The sequence below is a fragment of the Passer domesticus genome, chromosome 15 (assembly GCF_036417665.1).
Source record: "Passer domesticus isolate bPasDom1 chromosome 15, bPasDom1.hap1, whole genome shotgun sequence".
NCBI classification, from domain to species: Eukaryota; Metazoa; Chordata; class Aves; order Passeriformes; family Passeridae; genus Passer; species Passer domesticus.
The window spans coordinates 9914219-9928776 of NC_087488.1; the positions used below are offsets into that span (position 1 = coordinate 9914219).

The window sequence follows — 14558 nt, forward strand, 5'->3', positions numbered from 1 at the left end:
ACAATACAACGCTGTCAAAAGGACTAGATACATTTCAGTAAGAATAGTTAATTTTCCAATCACAGCAGCAAGAACTAGATTGCAACCAAGCCCTTACCAATGGTAAAGCATTTACACTGTGACTCAGGCGTGTCAGTCATTGCCAGAGATGGGTGCTGGCTGCACCACGAGGCAACGGCTGTGCTGGGAAAACAGTTCAGAATAAAACACGTTAGAGCGCAATGTTCCGCTAATTCCCCGGTACTGTTACTTACTGTGAAAAACTAGAAAGAGATTTTGCATTTCCTACCAGAAATTAGAGTCATTTTCAACAAGAATCTTTAAAAAACAGTTTAGTGCTTAGTGTTTGTAGCACAACAATGCGACTTAGTTCAGCAGATAGTTTGGCAACATTTAATTGAGCAAGAAGAGGATTTTAAAAATAAGGCTTTACATAGGTGTGTCTTTTCAGGAGTTTGCTCTTAGAAGGATGCAAGGTAAGGGTCATACTTTAAACAAATGAAACCATGAAATTGTCAATTGGTTGAAGAATTGATGGAAGAGAACTAATTTATAACAGAAAAAATTGGCATGTGAATGCTCCATTGTTGAGCAAAGCACAGGGCTGATGGGCTGGGGGAGGGTGAGTTTACAGCAGCAGACATTTTCTCTTCCTCTTCTTTACAGGAGGGGGGCACAGCACTGCTCGGATGGCTTCATCAAACACTGTCTTGAGGCCTCGCTGCGTAAGTGCTGAGCATTCGAGATATTTCACTGCGCCTGGGGGAAGCAGAGACACAGTTACAGAGCAGCTCTGCACAGCTCCAGCAGCTCTGCTCCCAGCTGGCTCCACAGCAAAAGCCAGGCATTCCATTTAATTAAGGTACAAGGTCTTCCACAAACACGGCCCAGATCCAGCCCACAATAACCCCACTGCTGCTGCCATACCGATCTCTTTTGCCATGGCAAGGCCCTGTGGGTAGGTGATGGGAGTCAGCTTCTTCTCCTTCAGCTTCTCTATGGTGTCCTTGTCATCCCGCAGGTCGAGTTTGGTGCCCACGAGGATGATGGGCGTGTTGGGACAGTGGTGCCGCACCTCGGGATACCACTGCAAAAGACAAATTAAAAATGGGGTCTCGTGTGGGGGCAGAGTTCCCTGCAGGCCCTGGAGCATCACAGCTGAAAGCTCCCAGTCCTTCACTTTCCATCGGAGCAGAGGGAGCACCCAGATCCCATCAGGGCAGGATTAGAAGAGGGACATCCCTGTTAGTGAAGCCAAGAGCTATTTCCATACAATTTAAAATGTAGCCCGTTAAGGGCTGTATTTTCCTCACACACCAGAAATGCCCTGACCCCCCTTGCCCACGGAGACACCTCCTTGTGCAGCTGAGCTGTCTGAGGACATGGAATACTCCCTCAGTCACAGAGCACGTGCAGAAGGATGGCTGATGCAAGGAACAAGTGCTATCAACCCAATTTTTACATGCATTTGTTTTAAAACTCTTTTTTTCAAACTGTACTAAAAGGAAAGCTCCTGTTTGTGCTCTCAGCACCTTGCTGGCTGAACACTTAAATTACTGTTATCAATGCATCAAGGAACAATTCGTACTGAAGTGTGTCATGTGCCCTGAACTTCCATGACTCACAAGTTAGGCAAATGGATTTCTGCTTTTCCAAACTGCATTGCATGGGGCCTGTGGGAAAAACAATTTAAAAAAAGCACCTAATATTTTCCAAGCTCTGCTGTACAGTGAACAGCGTGATGAACATTCAGAAATAAAACAGTACCAGCTCATCCTTACCTTAGCACGGACATTTTCAAAGGAAGCTGGGCTCACGAGGGAAAAGCAGATTAAGAAGACATCCTACAAAACAAGGTGACAGAGGTCAGCCCAACAGAGAAACCACTGCAGAGTGTCATGAACAGGCCAACACCAACAGTATCTCCATGACACTGCCAGCTCTATCCCTTGCAAAAGGCAAGGTCAGCAATACAGTTGCACGTGATAATCAGAGGCAGCTTTCCCAGTGGGAAATCCATTCCCAGGCAGCTACAAGCAGCCAGAGAGAAAGGGGAGAAAATAACAAATAGATTGCAATTAAATTTATAATCAGCTATTGCAGTAGCCAGCAACTAGGACACCAATACTGCCTTTCAAGGGATTTTTCCTCCAAATGTCATTTCTTCTTCACTGACCTCATCAGAATGGGATGCTGCAAAGTGCTACTTTTATACACAACTCTAAAGTGGTCTTAAATTGCAAAGGCCAATTTCAACAGTATGAAATTTAAAAAAAAATTTAGACAAGAATTTCTACAATTATTGCTTCCATACCCAAATCAGAAGCAGCTTGTTGAACTTCTTACAGAACTTCACTCCTACTGAATGCCAGTAAAAAAAAGATTTAGAACTTCTCTATAAGCAAATGAGGATTGAAAAGGGCATTAAAAATCTCAAAGCTCCTCCCTTTCTAAATAATGAGAAAGCAGAAAAAAAGGGTGTTTTTTAGGGATCTTGCATATCTTGCTTTTCAACTGAAGGCAAAAGATTCTAAGAGCAGATAAAAACATTTCAGAGCACGTGTTGATAGTAACCACAGCATACAATTCAGGTTTCACAGATGACACGCTCCAGGTCTGCAGGCATTCAGAATAACCCCAACACTCATTTCCTCTGTCTGTGCTGATGCAAACTTGCTGTATGACCCAAAACTCAGCAGGTGTCTCCCAAACAAGCCCAACTCTCCCCAACCTACCTCTGCATCCGTACTTATTCCGGTACCAAAGGTGCTACAGAATCAGGCATTGCAGAGTGTTAGTTGATTGTGCTGCATTTCAAGGCATTTTGTTAGGTCAGCACTGACATCTCACTGCTAAGCACTTGCAACCCAGTTGTTCATGCATCACCCAACAAGTTTCCGTAGCAGCGTCCCAGAAGAAGAAAGAAACAACATCAAATAATGTGATACTATGGCCACTACTTCTGTTTTCCAATTCTGCTGGTTTGTAGGGACTCAAGGGCTGCACCTGAGGAGATTCTCTCCTCCACTAGCTCCAGAGATTAAAACATTTGGTGTAACCACAAGGAATTACTGAAAGATCTCAGGTGTCTTGCACACTAGTAGGAAAAGCTATTTGTTTTCAAGAAAATATTTAATCTTAGCAACTCATACAAATTTGGTAACAGAGTTCTCAGATCTAGCAATTTGATAGTTCCAAGGAAAGTATTTGTTCAAAAAATAGGGGCCAATTTATCACTATCATAGGCAAGACAAGATGACAGAACTTGGAACTGAAGTTTATTTAAAGTTTTACATACGGCAATAGGTTGATCTGTCAGACTGGAAGATATATTCTTACCATTGGTTCCTCCAACCTAATAACAGGAGGAGATAAAGTTACTCCTCAAATGGGTTTAAGGGAGAATGTTTTCAGTCAGCAATTTCTGCTCACAGATACTCTGAAGGAGGATTTTCTTCTTAAGAGAGACGCTGCCCTGTAATTCAGCACAACCAGCTGCACCCAGAGCAGACAGCAGCCTTCCCCAGAAAGCAGTTCTGCACTGTCGGGGAAACCTGCAAGATCAAACCTCTCCTGAAAAGCACCCGACTAAAAATTTCCCTTTGGTTTGGTCTCCTGAGGAAACAGATGTGACCACCTTTTCTGTCCCAACTTTTACCTTCCCCAAATATTTGAAAATAGTAGTAGATTAGCATTAAGAAGAAGATATTAAATTCCTGTATAGTTTAAGGAATAAAATAAAAATATGAATAAGGAGAAAGAGATACAAACTAATGCCTCACTGTGAAGTTACCAGCTGTTAACTGCTGGGTGGCTGATCTCAGCACACACTGCCCAAGTAACCAACACCTGCTGCTTTCACCTTGCCCAAAACATCCTTCAGGTGCACAAATGGGGAAAGGAGGGCCATGAGAACATGCAAGGGCTGAGTTTTAAATAGCACATTGAAGGAGAAGAGAGGCTGAACACAGATCCTAAAAAAAGTCAGGTTTCGTCAGCACCACTGTTCTCTTCCTCAGTGCTTTTTCTTAGTTGTGTGGGGGTGATGAATCTTTGATACTGCACAAGTCTGAAATCTGAAGACTTCTTCCCAAGAACTTGGAGACTTACAGCCCCATTTCATTTTCCGCTGCAAAAACCCATCCAAATAACTGAAAGTACTCCAAATATAACTGTACTGAACAGTTATACACCCTTGCACAGACAAGACTTTTTCCCTAGGATGCTTAGACAAGGAATTACTTTGCAGCCTACCAGAAAGCCACAGTTACTTTGGCAGGCTGAAGACAGGTATGTGCATTCTGTCCCTTTGTCACACACATTCTGTTCCTACTAAAGATCCTTCAACATACCTTCTACTTTTCGGCAAAACTGACCTCACAGGTATCCTATAAATATCTAAGTATTAGAGAAAACCAGTTTCCCATTGTCTCTCCTTGTAAAATAGACAGGTATTTCTGACATTTCAACTATAGTTGCCCACACTGGCAAGTTCATATCAATTTTGTGTATTATAACTGACGGGGAAGCCTCATGACTGTAGGTTAGTGAGCAGTGAATTAAGGAAAGATTACTGAAAATAGCACCACAGTTCCTTAAATAAGATTCACATTATTCAAGAGAGCACTTATGCTGTAGAGTGAAACAACTTTGCATTTTATATTACCAGCATTTAACATATATTTGACAGTCAACAGCAAGAGTAATCAGTGCCAAAAAAACCCTGCAAATTACCCTAGCACAGCTCCATCAGGTAAAAGCCACTGCTCTAAACAGATTACAAAACCACCTTTACAAAGATTAACTGTAGCTGAAGTCACACTGGAAAGAAGAAAGCAGATCACTTCAGTGTTTTCCTTGAACATGGAAAGATGCAGGATGCAGGCAGGACTTAACCAGTTGCACACAAGGAAGACAGAAGCTCATTTGTATCGATGTCACAGCACAAACTACAGCAAGCAATGCAATACCCACGGGCTCAAGTACATTGGAAAGCTGGGACACCACAGCCTCTGTCAATACCAATAATCTCTTCATTCAGTGCTGCCTCTTTCACATGTAGAACATCTTCACACAGACTAAACAATATCAAGTGCTTAGCAGTGACAGTGTCAGGTTGCAGCCAAACATCGCCTAAAACCAAAAACAAACCCTGCCTTTGGCAGGCATGCTAACCTTAAAATCAATGGACTGGCTGATGGGACTATTCACCAAGATTTTTAGAGGTAGTTTCGGGGTGGTTTTTCTTATTTTAAATCAAGCATTCTAGACAATTCTGAGGCTGCAACTACACAAAACCCGGCAAGTACCAGTGCACACAAATACACAGAGCATGCAAATTTTAACTTTTTTACAATTGCACACACCCCAGAGACTATAAAATACAGCTACAGCACAAGAAATTAAAGAGGGTCACTGTTACTAATAAATACAACTCCAGGTGTGACAATGTTTGCCTTATGTTCAAAAAGAAAAATGCTTTATGCTAGACAAGGCTGTAGAGGCTGCTCTTGGTTCACCCTGCAGCTCTTACTGTTTGGGGGTAGGAGAGCGGGCGTAGTCTGTCATAGTCCTCTTGACCAGCTGTGTCCCACAAACCCAGGTTCACCGGCTTTCCATCAACCATTACATTGGCAGAGTAGTTGTCAAAACTAAAAATAAAGAGAGAGTTAGCTGCATTAGCTTGCAGTGAAATAAGGCACCCAAGATTTTTCCCTCACAGAGGGAAAAACAGTGAAAACTGGGGAAGGGAACATTTTCACGGCATCCGTCAGCTCCCCTGAGACAGTGAAATTGTTCTTTAAATAACAAGCGTGACATTGGGTAATGGAATAAAAAATTATACACAACAGACTTGGTCCAGTCTGAGCAGAAGTGATCTGCCACGGCTCTTCCAAAGGAAGTGTTAATCCCAGCGAGTACAGGAAAGCAGGTGATGTACTTAGCAAGCACTTTCCAGTCTTAGTGGGACATTCAGCAAGTTAATCTGCCTCACGGTGTGAGATTTAGAACAGAAGATACAGGAGCAACAACCAAGAAATCCTTAATGACAACAGTAGGTAAGAAAAAAAAGCTAATTAATCCTGCTAATCAAAACCCCCTCCAATGAAATATCAAAGCTCATAACCAGGGGCCAGTGGAGGCATTGTTTTTACCTCATCACTGCTGTGGGTGCAAAGGTTCTAAATTCACTGGGAACACAAGACACTATAATGCAAAAACTCGAATTTAAGACCAAAAAAAAGGAAACAGCAGTAACTAAGGCAACAAGGCCTTGGACAGGTAACAAAAGTCCTCTATAAACCTTATTAGAATGTATTTTGTTGTCTGAAAAAAACTAATCAATACTTCAGAGAGCAGCACAGCCAGAGGAAAATACAGAGACATCTGAAAAGGGCAAAGAAGCTGTATATGTATAAAACACACTCAACAGGCCCTGGAAAAGAGAACTGCATTAATACTGATACTGACAAATCCTTATTTGAAAGAAAAAGGGAAGCACCAGAATAAATGAGTCTCCACAGTCTCGCCTGAGGAGCCAAAAAGCCGTGGCTGGCTTAGCACAGGATTGGCAGTAGCACAAAAAGTGGAAAGAACAAATAAACAAAAAATCACCAGCCATGTAAGACAACTATTTCTGACTATGATATAATGTTTTACAAGCTGTTCAGCCTTGGTACTGCTCATTATGAATGACATTAGAGACAGAAACACACTATTTTGGAAGAGAACAACATCTGGTAAAATGTTAGCAAATGTTAGTCCCTAATCAGCCAGGCCCAGAGAGCCAAAACTGAGGGACCATCAGCAAGCACTGGTGTGACTGTGCCACAGTAAAAGCTCAAAGTGCTCCTCACACACCTGAGGGGTCCTTGCAGCCACATCAAACAATTCAGTTAAGGAATCTGGAATGGCAGCAGGCACTGAGAAGCTGACAGAAATGAGTTCTTTGGATTTTACAAGTACTTACACCGTGGGTATATACTCTCCAGGAAATGCATTGGTTGTGTAACTGATGAGTAGGCATGTTTTACCTACAGCACTGCAAAGAAAGAAAGTTCACATGTAAAACACATTCATCTTGAATAACAAGAAATTATATTCCTTGTAGAGGTAAGAAAACTAATTACATCCAGACACCTAAGGACAACTGAACATCTCCAGTCACTACAGTGCAGAAAAACAGCTGACACACTGCAGCTTTAAAATTACTGGCAATAAAAACACACCTAGCATAAACATCCATTTTGTGAAGTGACAAATTACCACATTTTGTTAATTTTTAGTGACAAAAACCCCTAACAAATCCACATGTATTAATTAGACTACTAACATCTCCTAGTCGCCTGACTGAATACTCAGAAAGATGGCCTTTTTCCAATTCTCTGAAATTAAAAAACCCTGAGAAGTATTTCCAGATACCCTTACACAATTCCAAAACTCTTATCTTTTCCAGAAAATTGTATACTTGCATATAAGTGAAGTTAAAGAAAGCTTGAAGAGTATAATTTCTCAACACATCATTACTTTGGAGTATTTAAGGAATGAATACAAATGATAACTCTCATATTATTTACTGCTATTACAAAGTGACTCCCCACATGCGTTCACCCACTACTCAAACATTTCATTAACTGATTTGAAGATAAATTACATTCCAGGACTGGAAAACTTGGAACAGCAAACCTCTTCCTACTGATCTAATTCACAAGAGCCTCAAATGGGGGCAGGACAAGGCTCTGTTCCAGGATTCCTTCAAAACTCTGGCAGCCAGCTCATTCCCTCTCTACCCTCCTCCCCACATCTTATCTGGAGTCAAACATTTGATTAACGACAGCATTCAATTTTTATTACAGTTTCAATCAAGTGTTGGAAAACTTGAAATTGGGCCTTATTTCTCTTTTTAAAATAGTATCTGCAAAGAGTGTGACACTGCAGACTGGTTCCCTAGCAGGCTTCCCACTTGCAGTGCATAATCCTTTGACCCTGTGAGAGATTCCAGGGATGCTGCCAGCCAGCCTCCCAGCCCGATCCCCCTGCCTGCTCCTGGGCAGGGAAAACTGCATTGTCTTGCAGATGTTTTATCACCACAGCGATTTGCTCAAAGCCAGTCAGCAGTAACTTTGAATCCTTGCTGCACCTACACGTAATCGTGCCATTAGTACGAGGTTTGACTCGTGAGCCTCCTGAACTAAATCTTTCACGAGTGAATTTGAGCTCTGTCACATCCATAAGTCACGGCTCAATCCCTAACTGAAGTCTCTCCATTCAGCTTTAAGCAGTTCTTCACTGCATCAGCCCAAGAATGTATTTGATAGCAGCTTCTGACATCCCCTGAAATGCCCAAGCTACACTTCAGTGGACAAAATTAGTTGGGATTTTGTCCCACACACCCATTTTTAATTGTAATATGACTTATGTTTCTTAGCCAATACCATAACACCCTATCTGCTGCAGCTCTGATCATTCCCTGCAGTTTTCCACCCTGGTTTTCTCACCTGCTTCTAAGACACCAGCTCCTCACACAGTCTGAGGGTTTTTTCCCTTTCAGCACACACTCTCTTTACCAAGCTATAATAGCATCATGAAAGGAGTCATTTAATTCTGTTCTCATTAAGCACAATCTCTGAACATTCCCTTGTTGTAAAAGGTCTGAGATACACTTGTGCTCAAAAGTAGATGGATTTGCCCTTAAAAAAAAAGTTGTGTGGGAGACAATGGAGGAGCAGTTCACCACCCAGTTACCTGTTTAACAGCTGTCAAAGAGGAGATCCCATCTTAGCTCCTGAACTAACACTCTAGCAAGCCAGAACAAGGAGTTAAGGAAAGTTATTCCTCCCCCATAAGGACAACTTGCTATTTTAGCTGCCTGCTGATGAGTTAGATCAGTCTGGATGTGCTGCTGAGTTGCTCTCACAGCACCACACAGCCGGCTGTGCTGGGCCAGCTCACAAAGGACAGGTGGGAAAACCTTCAGGATCCCCAGCAGGACAACAGCCAAATGCTTTGGGAAATCTCTTGAGGCACAGAGACAACACGTTCTCATGCCTCTGGAACCTGTCTGGGCTGACACTCCAGCTTCCAGTAAGATCATTACAGGTAATTTGAGCTTCCAACAAATTACTGTTGAACTTAACATTTCCAGCAGCAGATCGAGAACTATTCTGTGCATCCAGGCTCCTCTGCCCACCCGGCAAACTCCTGAATCTGCTCTGGCTAATCAAAACAGCACGGCAAGGTGATGAGAGATTTCATTCAAGTTCAGAAGTGCCTGTAGTGTGTTCTGCAGCACCAACCAGCCAGAGCCATTTAAACAAGAAAAAACACGTTCAACAACCCCATTTGAGACTTACTCCATCCAGGTTTCCTGCTTTCCTTGCCTTCTGGCTCACTGCCACACGAATCAGATCGTTATGGTCTTAAAAATAAACACTAATGCCTACCTTTATAAAGTACATCCTCTAAGTGCTTTATCAACTTTTTTGGACTACTAATTTCTGTAATAAAGCAACTCCCCTAAAGAGAATTCTAACTGTTTGGCAAAGTTTAAATCCTTGTACATAAAGGCTGAGACTAGGAATCTAAAATAACACCAAGATTAGTCATAAGATTTCTAGCAACTACTTAATCACAGCTCTGTCCACCCACTATTACATAAATGAAACTAGCAACATTTGACTGCCATTAAAAACATGGCCTACAGAAATCTAGCTTTAAATGCTTAACAAAACTACCTTAACAAAAGACAGCCCTGAGTCGCTTTTTGATTCTGAGTAGCACCCAGGAATCAATGTATTATCACTTAAGTATAACCACATATGGATTAATTCCTAAGAACAGAACATACCCTCTTTTTATTTATGCTAACAAGTTTTATGAAATTTCCCCACGTTAGCAGAGCTCCTTGGAGCCATGTTTTACCTGCAAACAGGTGGTAACCTTCATAAAAGGCTTTGCTTGTGCCATTTCTTTCTTTCCCTGATGCACATGACCTTCCCCTCTGGCAGACACGATGCCCAGCAGCCCAGGTCTCTGCTCAGACACTGAAGAGCAGCTGAGATTTCCCTGGTACCACCCTCAGATCCAGAGTTCAGTACTGCTGCTACAGGAGTTGAGCTACATACAGCTCTCAGATAAGCTCCATTACTCACTGTGCCACACCCTCTCCCAAATATGCTCTTCAGTACTTAGAAAACAACTACTTTTTAAAGAACTTTTTCAGGAACACAAGTTACCAGACCTCAAGTCCCTGCACTTTCTGCAGATGGCACGGGAGGGATCTGAGGTGTTCAGTGTCTCACACAAACACTGCACTATGCTCAGTAAGAAGCCAATTACCCCACACACACCCTCCCCGAGCCATCAAAGCAAATACACACACAAAAAAGCACAGCTTTAGGAGTCAGAGACCTCAGATCAAGCAGAATTCTAGGACTCCTAAATCACTGCTCGTACAGTATTTCCACAATTAAAAAATGCCTACGACAAAAGAGCATGAAGTGCAACAACTTCTGTGGCATCTAGTAATTGGTAATTTCTCCCAAACACAGAACTTCTCCTAACATTACACAACATCGCTGGAGATTTTGTACCACTTAACAGCTGCCTTTTTGGAGTGAAAACAAAAGCTGCTAAAAATAACTTCCACCAATGCTTTTTCTCAAGTGTCAGTCAACAGCAACTCCTGCAGTTACTCCAGAGGCTGCTCTTCATCTGTCCTGCACATTCCTCCTACTCTATCATGACAGCTCAAAGCAACAGTTGGCATTTATTTTCCCCCAAACAATCCCCACGGCAAAATAAAAAAAAAAGGGGGGGGGAAATATGATAGCCCAAACTAGCACACATGCCACATTTTTCTAGTCAAGTTAGTTGTCCAAACTTACACTGGTCAAAACTCCAAGAACAAAAAGGGACTTACACATGAGAAACAGCCTAGTCGTTAACAAATCAGAAAAATAACCACAGGTACTTCTAAAGCTCTGTTTATTTTTGTTCCTAGCAGATTTTTGTGGAGGGTACGTACAACAATACCCAAGTTTTATATTACATAAGCAAATCTTTAACCTGCATTGTTTTACAGGAACACTAAAACTTTGGCTTTATCTAAGCCAAACAAGACGTTTCCTAGAATACCTGCAATGCTGGAGCTCTTGAAGCAGCAACAGCACAAAGAAAGACAAATCATTAAATGCATTTTAAAAATGGTGAACAGAGAATGATACAAAGCCACCAAAAATGAGCAACAGTATCTCAAAAGAACTTTACAAAAGATTTGTTTCTCACTAAAGAGAAAGGAAAATAAATTAAAATACTATTTTGTTCACACATATGTACAAAAGTCAGGTAGAACTACACCACCTACATTTCCAAGACAGAGAACTACAGAAATGCCAGGAAGAAGGATGGTTTACAAAGCAAATGACCCAAAGAACTGTTCTGTTGAATGAATTACTGAACAGCTGGCTTGTGCTGAGTTCTCCCTTCTAGAGGAGGAAGTAGACTGAAGCTTTTCCCCACCCAAACATGATGCATCACGTTTATTTAAAGCATTATAAATACAGAGTTCAGATGAACTGAAAAAAACCATATATATATATATATATATATGCATGTATTAGAAAAGCAATTTTTGTTGGGTTTAAATTCAATATAAGCAAAAGAGCAGTCCACAGTTATCCTATCTGGCATCAAAAAATTACACTGCTATGATTTATTGACACACGACTTTCATGTCCATATGGCCCCAAATCTTACACAGTGATTCAAAACAAATTTGGCACGCTGTAAGGTTTATCTTCCAGCCATACTTTGCTGCCTTTTTAGGGATTCTACATTGTTAAAAACAAATCAACAACCCCACCCAAACACACACAAGTAACTTCAAAAATAAGGCACCATGTGAGATTACAGACCACTGAGTCCATTTAGCTACACTTCACTCCTCTGTAATCTACAGAAGTTTGCTGTGATACCAGTTATGCTCAGTCTACACTAGGATTTTTGTTTCTTCTAAAAGGAAAAAAAAAAAAAAAAAAACAACCAAAAAAACAACTCAAACTGCGTAAGACAAGTCTTGTTTTCCAGCTGGGCTGGGATGTTCCCCTGAGCTCTAACATCCAGGAAGAGAGAGAATCCCTCTGAGCTGAGCAGAAGAGTATTGTGGAGATTATTCAAAAATACCAAACACAAACTCTTCCAGCACTCCTCACACTGAAATCCAACTGCTAAACTTATGAGTTAACTCAATTCTAAGAAGCACCCCCAACTTGTTTCACATACAAGTAACACCATGTTAAGATCCTGTAGGTGTAACAGCTCTTTACAGACATTAACTATTTGTATTTCAAGGGCCTATCATTCTCCTTTAGACAGAAGCCTTACAAGACCAGATGTCTACAGGCAAAAAATCAGTTTCTGCCCAAAAGCATTTATGATCTGCCTAGAGTTGAGCCCATTTCACTCAGTTTTACTGCAAAAGTCACACGCCAAAAATCAAGATCTTAAAAGATAGTAAGTTTGTTACTTCCACAAAAAAAGTATTTCAAACCAATATTAATTTTCCCATATAATTAAAACCACAGTAATTATTTTAGGGCACGGGGGTGATGAAAGAGCACCAGCAAGCAGTGGCAGTGCAGGGACGCGGCCCGGCCTGCCCAGCACACCCCGCTCCTTCACGCGGAGCTTCTGCCCGCACCAGGGCGAAACACGGCCACCACCGAGCCCGGCCCGGAGCTCCGGCCCCGCGGCGATGCGGGCTCGGCCCGGGGACGCCCCGCACTCCGGCCCGGCCGTGCCCCGCTCCCCTCCCCGCCCGGCAGCAGCGGCAGGAAGCCGCGGCCGCCACCCACCCGCCCCCGGCCGCCCGCCCGCCGCGGCCCGGCCCCGGCCCCGGCCAGCCCCGCTCCCTCAGGACGGCCGGGCCGGGCCGCGCCCGCGCCGGGATCGCCCACACCCGCGGCGGGGCCCGGGCGCCGCTCCCGCCCCGCGGCCCGGCACCCCCGGCGCCGGCGGAGCGGCGCGGGCCGCGCCCGGCCGAGGAACCCTCGGACTTACCCGTCGCCCACCACCACACACTTGATGGCCTGCATCGGGGCGGCTGCTGAGCGGAGCAGGGAGCGGCGGCCGCCTCCGCCCTGAGCCTGGAGCAGGGACGAGGCAGCGGCACCACCCAAGGCGGGGAGGGAGAGGGCGGACTGCGGGCGCAGGAAGCGGCGCCGCGCTCACATCCGGCCGGGCGCGCCGGGGCCGCCTCGCGGGCGGTGCCTCGGCTCGGCCGGGAGCGGGGCCGGAGCTGTGCTACTGACCCAGAGAGGAGCGGGGCTGCGGCCCTGGGGAGCCCTCCTGAGCGGGGATGTCAGCGCTGGCTCTGCTGGCACAAGCCCGCAGGGACAGGGGGCTGGGCATCGTCCCTCTGCAGCCCTGCCGTGTGTAACAAGTCGCTCTCGAACACAGAGCTGCCTTTGACACTGCCGTGTGTCCCGTCTATCCCGCCTGGCACCCATCATTCCTGGCATCTCTTGAAGCACGTCAGTGTGTTTCCCCCCACCCGTACCGAGCACGTGTAACTCAGGTCACCGCAACGCTGCCCCTCTGCTGCCGTGGGCAGGTGCCCGCTTTCCCCAGCCAGGCACCTGCCACGGGACCATCTCTCACTGTGCCACCACTGCAGAGCCAGATTGTTTCCCTTAACCCATGGATCTTCGCACCATCCTCCCTCCTATGGTTTTCCTGTGTGTGACATTAATGGTGCTGGCAAGTTTTAGATCAGATCAGTGCATGTCCAGCCTTCTCAGGATGGGAGAACCCAGGCACTGTCAGGCCTCAGGGAGCTTTGGGTTTCTTTTTTCCCTCAAGCAAACCATTTATTTCCATTAAATAGTGAAGCAGAAGTCAAGCAGAGCAGATCTGATGATCCCAAGAATCTTAATTTCAACAATTAGTTCTTGCCATAGCTCTACTTGCCCGAGCATGTCCTGGTTGGGCTGATGCACAGAAGCACTGTTCCCTTTGTTTGCGTTGCCATCTGTTCCTGGAAGAAGTGTGAGGACAGGACCCGTGCACACACTGCTCCTGCAAAGTGAGGATGAATGAAACCACCATCGGGGTGGTTTTCCAGTGACTTGATCGCCTCTTAATTTCAGAACATTTCTAAGTTATTTTGATAGCACACAATGCATCTTCATCACTGGACAGAGCATTCCATGACAGTAACTCCCTTTTATTTTTCTTTCATTGAGCAGAAATAATTCTCAGATATTTCCCATCACAGGGAAATCCTAACCACCACTGTGAACCTGAAGGCTTATTTTTGCAACATTCGTATGTCAGTGTTCCATGGCACAGATGGAATGTGAAATGAGTTGTCATGTAAGTTCAGTATCTTTAAAGCCAAGCCTGTGCCAATGACCTGGCACCCGCTCGGTGCCCAGCAGGAGGGAGGTGTGGGCAGAGCCACCCGCTCCTGCTGCTCCTGCTGCTGCAGCAGCCTTGGGGCCGCTGGGATCCTGCACGGGAACACGGCAGCACCTCAGTGTCTGCCCGATGGCAGAGCC

The 14558-nt window shown here is 44.3% G+C and overlaps 1 protein-coding gene across 1 annotated transcript; it reads right to left on the reverse strand.

The window, feature by feature from the left end:
• Positions 1–315: 315 nt before the first annotated feature.
• On the reverse strand, positions 316–13224 carry RAC1 (Rac family small GTPase 1). Its single transcript, XM_064390654.1, has 6 exons — positions 13060–13224; positions 6971–7042; positions 5534–5651; positions 1782–1844; positions 928–1087; positions 316–759 (listed from the first exon to the last, which is right to left on the reverse strand). The coding sequence occupies exons 1-6, from the start codon at positions 13092–13094 to the stop codon at positions 629–631; spliced, it is 579 nt and encodes a 192-aa protein (XP_064246724.1). The 5' UTR covers positions 13095–13224; the 3' UTR covers positions 316–628.
• Between the last annotated feature and the right edge of the window lie 1334 nt (positions 13225–14558).

Bases quoted from the DNA above. Each gene is read 5' to 3' on its own strand.
- RAC1 (XM_064390654.1), bottom strand. From the start codon at position 13,094: ATGCAGGCCATCAAGTGTGTGGTGGTGGGCGACGG. The intron at 5,652-6,970 runs GTAAGTACTTGT...CTTTATTTTTAG, and splicing joins GGAGAGTATATACCCACGGT to TTTTGACAACTACTCTGCCA. The intron at 1,845-5,533 runs GTAAGAGCTGCA...CTTGTTTTGTAG, and splicing joins CGCTCTCCTACCCCCAAACA to GATGTCTTCTTAATCTGCTT.